General features: G+C 33.6%; 1 protein-coding gene across 1 annotated transcript in view; it reads right to left on the bottom strand.

Annotated features, from left to right (window-relative positions):
* The window catches only part of LOC135222136 (basic proline-rich protein-like), a 118,720-nt gene extending 113,283 nt beyond the window's left edge, over positions 1 to 5,437 (bottom strand). The window contains exon 1 of the mRNA XM_064260304.1: positions 5,367 to 5,437. Coding sequence (XP_064116374.1) covers positions 5,367 to 5,437 — 71 coding nt within the window. The remainder of the gene's footprint in view (positions 1 to 5,366) is intronic.
* Positions 5,438 to 12,500: the final 7,063 nt, after the last annotated feature.

The raw sequence follows: 12,500 nt of genomic DNA, 5'->3' as shown, positions 1-12,500 counted from the left end.
AACGACTTTCGGCTCACACAAACCATCTTTTGGAACGACATAATTACTTGTCATATATATATATATATATATATATATATATATATATATATATATATATATATATATATATATATATATATATATATATATATATATATATATATATATATAATATATATATATATATTATATATATACTATATATATATATATATATATATATATATTATATATACATATATATATATATATATATATATATATATATATATATATATATATATATATATATATATATATATATATATATATGGAGATATATATATGTATTATATATATATATATATATATATATATATATATATATAGATATATATATATATATATATATATTTATATATATTTATTCATATATACCTGTATAGACACAGATATATGTATATACGTATATACACATACATATATATATACTCAAGTATATTTGTGTGTATGCGCGACTTAGGAAAAATAATAAAAGTAGGAAGTGATTCTCTCTCTCTCTCTCTCTCTGATCTCCTCTCTCTCCTATTCATCTCTCTCTCTCTCATCTCAACTCCAAATCTTATCCACACAAAAATTTTTGAACATACATTATTTTCAGCTCATTCCGCTTAGAATTGGAGTGGAAAAAGTTAGCAGGAATTCTCCTCAGGTGAACAACAACCATTAGTGATTTCCCCAAAGTCTTCCTGGAAAAACGTATGATAATGAAAGAAATTTTTGTTTTAAAGGTTAAGTGCCAGAGTTTTTAGCTGTTTGTGGGGAGGGGGGGTTGGGGTTGGGCATGGGGGCCCTAATCGCTTAAAAAGGGAAAATTTTGGGCGTAGGCACTCCTAATAGATATTTACAATTTATAATCTTCTAAAATACGTCCTTCATTCCTTGTGGTTATTTTTAAAAATTTGTTTAACTAACCCTTTATCGGACATCGTTATGATTTAATGTGGAGTGTTTATATTCCTTTCGACGACATCAATGAAGAACGATGAGATGAGAAAATAAAAAGAATATATACATATATAATATATATATATATATATATATATATATATATATATATATAATATATATGTGTGTGTGTGTGTGTGTGTGTGTGTGGTGTGTGTGTATGTATGTATGTATGTATACAGACCTTATACAAACAGGCTCCAAGACGCTCCCAAATCACCCTTCCGTAAACCTTCCATAAGAGACATTTTCCTTCCGATTTGTGAAACCTTGGTCAATAAGACGCAGGTGCTCTCTCATAGCAGATCTGAAGGAGGAGGAATTCCTTCGATAAATCTTCAAGAAGATTCGATCCTGAGCGCAGGTGGATTTTACGGGATCTCTCCTGTTAGGATATGAGATTGGTAGGATATTAAGGTGGAAAGATGTTGAAGAGGACACCAGATAATAAAATTTGATTATTTTGTAGCCAGGTTTGATGCACTATCTGTTACCGATAAATTCTAGGATGTAGATGTAACAGTATATATTTATATATATAGATGCCTGTGTGTTCCGGGTGAATGTAATATATGCTTGTATGGCACTGTCTGATGGAAGAGAATATAGTCAAATTCATTTTCTAGCACGAAAAGCAATGGCACAATAGAAGTCAACCAATTCAATGGACAGACATTGAAAAATAACACCTTTTTTTGTATATCAGCTCTTGACAAACTCGTAAGCCATGAGAATACATTTTTCACGAAAAGCTCTCTTCTCGTCCACCATAAGCGAAGACCTTGATCCATCTTTGTGTCCATATTTCACCCAAAATATATAAATAAATAAGTACGTGGTCATCTGAGCACCTATATAGAAACCAAAAGAAACTTATGACATCACGGAGGATGTCACGCTAAGCGATAAAAGGGGATATTACCCAGATGAGAAAAGGCTCAATTCCAAAAGAGCCATTATGTAGCCTCAGTCTGTATCGACAGAGTCACTTGTGACCAGAAGGTTGGTCCTTAATCTTTGTTTTCGGATGAAATTAAATTCTTTATAGTGACAGCCTTACGGGGAAGGCTATAATCTTCTTGCCTGTGTGTTTTGTCATCCTTTATTTGGTGGCACAGAGATCAAGTATATAGGATGCGTGTTAGGCTGAGTGAAGGAGAAAGAGGTACAATAGTTGTTTGGGTAATCTTGGGTCATAAATCTTCACCAGTGTGATTGTTATATTATACTCAATTATTCAGTGTCACTTTTTTTATTTCGTGATAATTAGGACATCATTAGCATATTTACCTAATCTCGGTTACATCTCTCATTTTTTGTTTCATGTTAATATGAAATATTCAACGTAGTTACCTAATTACACTTGTTTGCATAATTACACAAATACTGTTTTAATTTTTTTTATGAATAAATTATTGGGAAAAAATGGCTAAAAATACTCAAATTACATATCGATGAAATTTCAAATACGTTTGCTGTTCTCGCCTAATGTATATCTGTTATAGGAATTTGGTTTCCAATTTAATAACACCGTATAAATAGTTCAGTTCTGCAGAAATCAGTAAATAAAAAAAACGTTAATGCACCGGATGCTTTGAAAAGACTTCTATATTTATTATCTCTCTCTCTCTCTCTCTCTCTCTCTCTCTCTCTCTCTCTCTCTCTCTCTCTTGTTTATGTTACTAATTGTCCATCCATCTTTTTTTTATTCTTGCGGTTAAATTTCATGGATAATATTGCTAACATAAAACCGAGATTTTTCTTTTATAATAATAAGCTTTCTAAACATTGATACCGCTGCAAGGGACACCGTTTGTTTTACGGTAATCGTATCTTTCCTTGTTTTACTCTTTCCAGAGTAAAACTTTGAGATGGAAAAGTCCCGTGGATTTTTCCTTACCTTCCAAGACATTTTCTCGGAAGCCTGTTCTCGTCATTATGGAAAAATTCTTTTTAAGGCCGAGTCATCTCTATGGAAATGAAATCTCCTCTTAGCTAACGGAAGCTTCAGAGGCAAAAATAGATTAATGGTAGACATGGGACAGGAGAATAGCTCCTCCTGATATCCGAGTTAATCTTAATTTCTTGCAAAATTGGTTTAGTTATGCAGAAAATAATGATAATTAGACTATGAAGATAAAAGGTTGTCAAAGAGGAGAATCTTTTCATGAGTTACTTTCAGAGGAAATATTCTTCGGAATATGTGTCCACCAATAGGAATCATTGTACTACTACGTACGTTTTCAGTGTCGCGGGATATACCTTAATCAGAACCTCTTTTGAGATTAATTTGATCCCATATGAGAGAAGCTCAGAAAAATCCTCACCGATCATCCAATAAAGGAAGGTAATAATCGTGCCCGGGGGGGAAAAATAAAGTTCATCACTAAAAGGGATGTGGGAAGAACATTCATAAAGCCTTTTTAAAAGAGGAATAAAGATATTATCCTTGGCAATGGTGTTTTTCGTTTTATTACTAGTAGGAAAATAAAGCTATCAATATAGGAGCAGAATAGTAGGTTTTATAGGAAGTCAAATAAAATAGAAGTTATCTAGAATTTCTTTTATTCATACAAGGGACTGTAGGAGCATAAGCTCTCTCTCTCTCTCTCCTCTCTCTCTCTCTCTCTCTCTCTCTCTCGTTGCCATCAGAACACAAATTGAGCTGGTCTTTCATCATTTGCATTTAAAAAACTCGTCATACTCTGCCAAAGTTATTTTTATTGCAAGTATGGAAATTCAAGGACAAAATTTACATTTTTCTTTCACCTACTTTCCTTCATCGTATTAAGGGGAAATTGCGTACCGAGTACCTCATTTTTATACAATATATGTTTTTCACGTTTCATTTCCAAAGGATTTAATATTGAAAAGATGTTCTTGAAAATAAAAACTGCCTGTCCTTGTACCTTCGTATTATTAAAAAATCCATTTAGTACATAGGTTTAATGTTAATCTTTATATATTGTAGTCAATCTTCTTTTGAATGTTCATATTATTAAAAAATCCATTTAGTATGGGGTTAATATTAGTTTTTATATATTGCAGTCAATTTTTTTTTAATTCCCTACTTGAAACACTGCAAAGTCCCAAAACCTTTCTTTTATATAAGGTAGACTTATCATTGAAGTTTTAATATGTTCCTAAGACTGAGCCATATAAACATTGCTATTCAACTTGATGCCTTGTAATTACAAAGCTTCCGTAATTTCGGCTCGGCAGTGCAGACTAATAAAAAAAAAAAAACCTGAGAGTTCCGAGAAATTATGCAGAATTTTTACGATATATGCAGTCCTGGCGTTTATGTAAGACGTTATTTTTCTGGATTAGACAAAGCGAAGCACAGTGATTGTATTCGTGACGTAGTACAGACGTTCCTCTACTTAACGAATGATTTACGTAACGAACAGGTGTTCGTATCTAGAGTTGTTCAAGTCCAACTTGATATACTTAAATCAATACGTACAATACTATTTGCTTTTTCATACTAAAACACGTTACTATAGATTCACATCAACCGTGCATTTGATGTCTAGGCCAGTCCCTTACGACGCTCCTGTTTGGCTGTTGATAAGCCAATCACAGGGCTGGAAACTGTTTCTCTCGAGAGAGTTCACATGGGTAGGATCTATGTTCCACATCTTCTGAGGGATACGTCTTTCAAAAGTATCCCTCAGGAGAGGTGAAACATACATGCTATCTATGTGAACTCTCTCGAGAGAGACTGAGAGTTCCCAGCCCTGTGATTGGCTTATCAACAGCCAATCGGGAGTGTCGTAAGGGACTAGCCTATACATCAAATGCACGGTTGATGTGAGTTTACTATAGTACTGTACTGTATTTTATATAGTAATTTATTGATGCGAATGATATTCAAAACCTAAATACATTAAGCAAGTTATGATAATACAGTAAAGTACAGATCTAATTTATGTTCACGGTGCGTAAGTGGAGAGTGTCTGTATAATGAGTATTATCATGCTTTATTAACCAATACATCAACAGAATTCTTTTGAGTGAAACTAAGGGCTGATCATTTTCCTTGAGAATCATGAGACATTACCTCTTGCGATGATACAGAGCAAATCATACTGAATGTACTCAGTATGGCAAGTATTATAATGTTTTTAATAAAAACACAAACAGGTTTATTTTAAGTAAAGCAAGGGTTTTTGTTTTCCCTTGAAAAACATTCACGTGCCTTTTTATTCCTAGAGATATCTTAGTAAACATCTTTCTTTACAAGCTTGTCCCTATTTGGGGTCGCTGTAATGGTTCTTCAACACACTTCCATCTCCCGCGGTCCAGTGCATCCTCCTCACTCAATCCCAAGTCCCTCATACCTCTCTTCACACAGTCAATCCATCGCAATTATGGCCTATCTAACCTTCTCCCACCTGGTAGTCCCATCTCCATCATCTTCCTTATCGGGTGGTCTTCCTCTCGTCTCTTTATATGTCCATACCATCTCACTCTACTTTCCCTCACGTTGGAGCTGGTGCTATTTTGAGACTGCCTCTAACATATTCGTTCCTAATTTTATCCTTTCTAGCAAGTCCACATTGCCATCTCAACATCCTCATCTCAGTCACATCAATCCTGTTCTCATCTCTCTTCTTAGTAAACATCTCAAAGCCTAAATATTAGGTTCTCTCTATCTTTAGAATTTTCCTGTCACTATTCTGCCTTCTTTAAGGACCCGGCATCCTTTTTCAAGTGGTCGCGACAGAGTTCCACCGCCTAAGTCAGGATTATAATTTCGAAAGTTTCGAGCTGAAACGAAATTACGACATTGTCTCCGAGATCAAGAATGTTAAAGGTTCACGCTAACTTCCCGGTAGATGGCGTTTTTTGGCATTTTTCCCTTTCTGGTTGTCGGGTTAAAAGAAGTTCGGAGATATGAAGGTGGAGACTATTATATGATGGCTGAAAAAAAAAGACCTATAAAGGAAAATACGTTTTCGTTTTTATGGGGTTTTATAATGTGTTCGAACTCATAATTATCCTTAATTTCTTACATAAATATACTTCTATACGAACCAGTTTTTCTATGTGAGTTGAGTATTAAAGTTCTTACAGATGATTTAATTTACAAAAATACCAATTGAAAGCACTAATAATTTTTGGTAATGTTTGAGACGAGAAAGAAACTTCTTCAATTTTCTAATGAGAGTTGTTTCTTTACTTCAAAAATACTCTAATATTACTTTCCCGAATTATTATCCTACCACCACTTCTCTCTCTCTCTCTGTCTCTCTCTCTCTCTCTCTCTCTCGGATTCCAATAAACTCTTTATTGCCCTAACACATCTAGGCAGAATTAAATCTCTTGTGAACACTTGTGATCACGTGTCTCTCTCTCTCTCTCTCTCTCTCTCTCTCTCTCTCTCTAATTCATATCCCCATATCCCTAGCCCCCCTAACCCTTCTTGTCCTCCTCATGCCTCTCATACCTTCTATTAATCTCGGCAACACAGGGATGACATCAGGAATTCAGGAGAAATGCAATGACTCTTCTTCCACTTTCCCACTATTTATATTGTTTCGCTTTATACTTATTCTCTATGAGGTGAATTCCAGAGTCTCGTAGACGGGACTGCGCGAGTTTATATCTCTCTGAATGTACCCGAGTGAATGTCCATTTGTTGAAGTGTTTACAGTAAAGTCAGTTCAAAGTCATTCGGGTTTTGGATTTACAAGCTTGGTGTCTACCCAAGAGCTTGAGAAGTTTCATATTTCATTCGGATCATTATATATATATATATAATTATATAGATATATATATTTATAATATATATAATATATATATATATTCTATATATAATATATATATATATATATATATATATCTAATAGTATATACTATAGTATATATATATAGAGTATATATATATAATATATATATAATATATATATTATATATATATATATATATAATATATATATATATATACTATATAATATTAATATATATATATATATATATAGATATTATATATAATATATACTATATAGTATATATATATATATATATATATATATATTCTATATACTATATTATATATATATATATATATGTATATCATAGCTATATAAAAGATCGGTATAAAGAAATCCTTATCATCCGACATGTTTATGACCGAATCTGAAAGAGTCAAGTAGTGCGTTCAGTATACATGACTAGCTCAGGAAGAAGCTACTGGTTAAACGTGCAACCAAACGGACTCCTTCCTTTCTGTGATAAATCACCGTTATCAATTTTAATACCCTGAAATACATCAGGTCATCTGAAAACACAAAAAAAAACACTTGATACATTTATTACTTGTCACTTTCATCCGCACAGGTCCCTAATTGAATTCCTAATTGACGTTCAAGAGAGGGTTAAGCAAATAAACATGGCCATTAGAGAGAGAGAGAGACAGACAGACAGACAGACAGACAGACACAGAGACAGACAGACAGAGACAGAGAAAGAAAGAGAGAGAGAAGGAAAGAGAGAGAGAGAGAGAGAGAGAGAGAGAGAGAGAGAGAGAGAGAGACTGGGAGGAGAGAGAGCGAGAGAGAAAGGGAGAGAAATTGAGGAATAGTGAGAGACTGGGGTGAGTGACAGAATTGGGAAAAGAAAGAGAGAGAGAGAGAGAAATTGAGAAATATGAGAGACTGGGAGGAGAGAGAGAGAGAGAGAGAGAGAGAGAGAGAGAGAATTGAGGGGGAAGGGGAGAAGGGAATAAGGGTGAGAGAGAGAGAGAGAGAGAGAGAGAGAGAGAGAGACTCGACTTCCACCTTGAAATGCTTCACGGTTTAATAGTTAATTTACTGCCTCTGGAGGGTGTGAAAGCAATTGTAACTCGGGGCACTTGCTCTAATATTGCCTTTGTTGATGGATGATGTGATTAGCACAGGCACTCCCCGACGCATTGCTGAGGAGGAGACTCATAAACTTTTATGAGATTTTCTTGCCTGTCAGAAAGCTCACATAAACATGCATAATATGTTGTTTATCAATGATAGGATACTTACGTATAAATATCTTCAATGATATTGATGAAATTAATTTTTTCTTGATAGTTCTAAATCACTTTTGCCTTTCTTGCAGGATATCATTACTCAAATATTATTCTAAACAATATAAAAGATACTTGTAAATGTTTTATTCGTAAGCTCTGTTATTACTCATTGATTCGACTATCAAATACATCTTCAATCATTCTCTGGAATTAAGATATAGACTTTTGCGAAGTGATCAACTTTGCAATTTTACAAGGACTATAGGCTCTTCTCTCTCTCTCTCTCTCTCTCTCTCTCTCTCTTCTCTCTCTCTCTCTAAAAACATAGCTTTACTTTACCAAGCCCCTTCGACCAACGAGGTTCCCTAATAAAATCCAAGAGGAGGTCCAGTACCCATCAGCAGATAATGTCTTGCTCTATCTGCGTCATCAATAATAAGCAAATAGCCAACTAATCATCAGGGACTTGCAAGGTTGCCAGACACCTCCAGTTAAGCTGAATTAAGTCCCGTTGCTGCTTCGGGAGGAAGCTCGTCCCATTTAACAGGAGCGATTTAACTGCCCTCTTTGTGCTGATGGATGGTTTGCTTAGACATGCAAGCGCGAGTGAATTGAAATGTCATTCATATACTTTAATAGTTTAGGATTTCATTTGGTCCAGCTCCTTTGCAACGGTGGATTTGGTTGCAAATCAAGCAAACATTCTCGTGAGAACACAACACTAGCGTGTATACAAGCACGAATGTAGTGACAGACACTCGCTTGCGCATAGGCATATTATACTTATGACAGTGTTTACAGTCGTTCAGAATTCAGTGCTATATACAATAGGGTTTTTACGCTAAAGACTAATAATATATGGGTGTGTGTATATGCATATATGTAGTTTGAAATTCCATTATTATTCTCTTTTATATATGTTCTGTATTTTTTTTTTTTATTCAGTGTCAAGCTTTCGCAGTTTAAAGCAAAATTTTTCCTCAATATTAAGTAGGTCATTATTTTAGAAATCCAATCAAACTATTCTTGATGTTAGTCTTTGTACTTTGTCGACTAATTCTATAATGATATATTCTTCATATTTGAATATTTGACCTTGTATCCCATAGTTCTGATAGATATGTCGCTGATGTGAACATTTCAAGTTTCTCTCTCTCTCTCTCTCTCTCTCTCTCTCTCTCTCTCTCTCTCTCTCTCTCTCTCTCTCTCCACCCTACAAACGCAGGCTTGGCAAACGACCAAAATATCTGAGGGCCTCCAAAGTCGTTAATGTAAAAGTGGGAAATCTTTCAATTTTGAGGAGACACTCAATGTTGGGTTATCAAGTCTGAAGCATCGTGAACAACAAAAATGTTGATTGAGGGAGGGGGGTGGGATGGGGGGGAGTGAGCTGAAAATTTGCTGTTCGTGAATCTGCGATGGAATGAATGTCAAAGATGACTGGAGGAGGAATACATGCTCATGTACATATATAGATACACGCATATATTATAAAAATAGATATATATACAATACACATTTGCATACACACACACACGTATATATATATATATTATATATATATATATATATATATATATATACTATAGATATATATATATATATATTATATATATATATATATATATATACGTGTATAAATAATGTATATATACATAAGTAAATAAAGGAATATGAATGTACATGTACATACATACATATGTAATTATATATATATATTATATCTATTATATAATTAATATATATATTATATATATATATATATATATATATATATATATATATATATATATATGTATATATATAGTAGTGTGTGTATATGTATATGTATATGTATAATGTATGTACATATATATATATAGTATATTGTGTGTGTATATGTATATGTATAATATGTATATGTGTATATATATATAATATATATATATATATATAATCATATATATATATATATATATATATATATATAATATACATAATTAGAGGGAATGTCCTATATAGGACACAGTACAATAACAAATCGAAAATATTAATGAACGAAAATTAGACGCTATTTCTACCACATTGAAAAACTAAATCGTAAATTTCGGCGGTCAGTGTTATAAAACGATGCGCATTTTTATCACACATAGTTTAGCCTAATTAGGCAAATCAAGACATAGATTGATTCTAAGTTATGTAGTTCACGGTATTTCCCCTTGTTCTGAATAGGCACCATTCAATGTACGTTTTTGACGCGAGCAAAATGCGTATCCAACTACTACTCTTGGCTGAATATGGCAGAAATTCGACGAAAAACAAACAATGCTAGACGTTTAAGTTCTTCTGAGTAGAACCAAATGATTTTGGCAGAACTTTATGAACGAATTCTAGCACCTGATATACAATTCTTACCAGAAAGTAACAGGGGGGGATTTCTTGTGACCGAACCTTTCCCGATATTCTCCTGCCAACATCAACTGGCTGTGAACAACAATCTTTAGCGAACGTTCTGCAAGCGCTCTCTCTCTCTCTCTCTCTCTCTCTCTCTCTCTCTCTCTCTCTCTCTCTCTCTGTTCAGGTTCCAGTGATAAAAAGGAAGAGTGGAACTGCTTCCAATAAAGGCAACTGCCCGTGGAGGCTGCATTCCTTCATTTCAGAAAGCGGTCCTGCTATCTGGCCCAAATGCCGGCCAAAAGAGCAGCTAGGGAAGTGAAAAAAAAGAGCTGCAATTGCTCGTATATAGGTGATTGCATCGAACTCCCACAACATGAGAAATATCACTCACTAGCGCGTGAATCGGAGAGCCTATATTATAAGCAGAAAACGCATCAGCATTTTTTACTGCGAAGAAATCGTGGGATGACGAAGCTGGGAGTACATAAGACGTTAAAATACCATTTTCGTTGATGATGATATGCAACTAAATGTTTCAATTGACTAGTTTTAATAAACGTCATACCTACCTGAAAATTAGGTTACGAATTTCAGTATAATTTAGTGACATTCTTTAGCGTTAAGCCATTTATATCAAACTGGGTATAAACTAAGGCTTTAGAATATATTCGTTGATGATAATATGCAACTAAATGTTTCAATGACTAGTTTTAATAAACGTCATACCTACCTGAAAATTAGGTTACGAATTTCAGTATAATTTAGTGACATTCTTTAGCGTTAAGCCATTTATATCAAACTGGGTATAAATAAGGCTTTAGAATATATTCGTTGATGATGATATGCAACTAGATATTACAATTGATTAATTTGAATATACATCATACCTGCAAATTAGGTTACGAATTTTATTATAATTTATTACAATGCTTTACTAATAAGCCATTTATATCAAACTGGGAATAAATAAGGTTTTAAAATATCATATTCGTTGATATTATGCAACTAAATATTATAATTGACTAATTTGAATATACCTCATACCTGGAAATTAGGTTACGAATTTTAGTGTAATTTAATAAAATCCTTTGGTAATAAGCCATTTATATCAAACTGGGAATAAATAAGGCTTTAAAATATAATTTTCGTTGATGATGATATGCAACTTAAAAGCTCCAATTGACTAATTTGAATACACGTCAGACTTGCATATTAGGTTACGAATTGTAGTATATTTTAATATGAATTCTCGAGTAGTAATAAGCCATATATATGAAAATTGCCACTTTTAATTATTTCTGGTAAACTGGAATGGATGGCGCTGTCAACATAACCACACAAGAAAACGTCAATAACTCTTAAGCATAAAAAGATGGCGTTTTACTTATGTTTACGTATTTAGCTAAGCTATGCTATTTGAAGAAACTGCTGCTAATGTATTTAAGCCAATAACATTGCGGATCACAAACCCTGGTTATAGTTGCCATTTGTTTGAACGAATTTTATTCTCATGTTTACCATCCCTCCAAACCTACGTTATTATAGGATATTGCTGCGATGTATTAAAATAATTTTTCATTCATATCGTACATTAATTATACTGCTTCTGGTTTTCATATTATTGTAATGAAATGAAACGATTTACTGCCTTTGTCAGATTTAAAATCAAACGAGAATCGGCTGTGCTCGGACCCAATGATCATAAGCTGAAAGAAAGTGCGCATTTACCATCTATCAGCAATTCATGAAGTAGACTATCATGATTTTATTGCCTTCATGAATAGACAATGGACTTGACAGAGAACCTTCACTGTACTGATATCAAATGTATGAGCAGAGTTCAGTGACATTAGTAAAAGAACTGTACAATGTCAAAATCCGATTGGAAGTTCGGATTAACACACATTGTTTGCCAATGAATTTTCATCGCTGCCTTTTGTGGCAGCGAAAAATAATGCACGAGAGATAATACATTACTCACATTACATTCAGACTGAGAGAACTAATGGAATTAACATGTTCGGATGCTGGGGTCGTCATGTCATCGATTCCCATTAACATTTCTTGGAAATAGTTAGCAGCATTTTTAACGCATTATTTTTTTAAGAAGGTAGTGTTGAAGCTTTTAACTTCATCTCACGCATTG

The sequence above is a fragment of the Macrobrachium nipponense genome, chromosome 3, assembly GCF_015104395.2.
Source record: "Macrobrachium nipponense isolate FS-2020 chromosome 3, ASM1510439v2, whole genome shotgun sequence".
In the NCBI taxonomy this organism is placed as follows: Eukaryota; Metazoa; Arthropoda; class Malacostraca; order Decapoda; family Palaemonidae; genus Macrobrachium; species Macrobrachium nipponense.
This window is presented reverse-complemented; position numbering and strand designations above follow the sequence as displayed.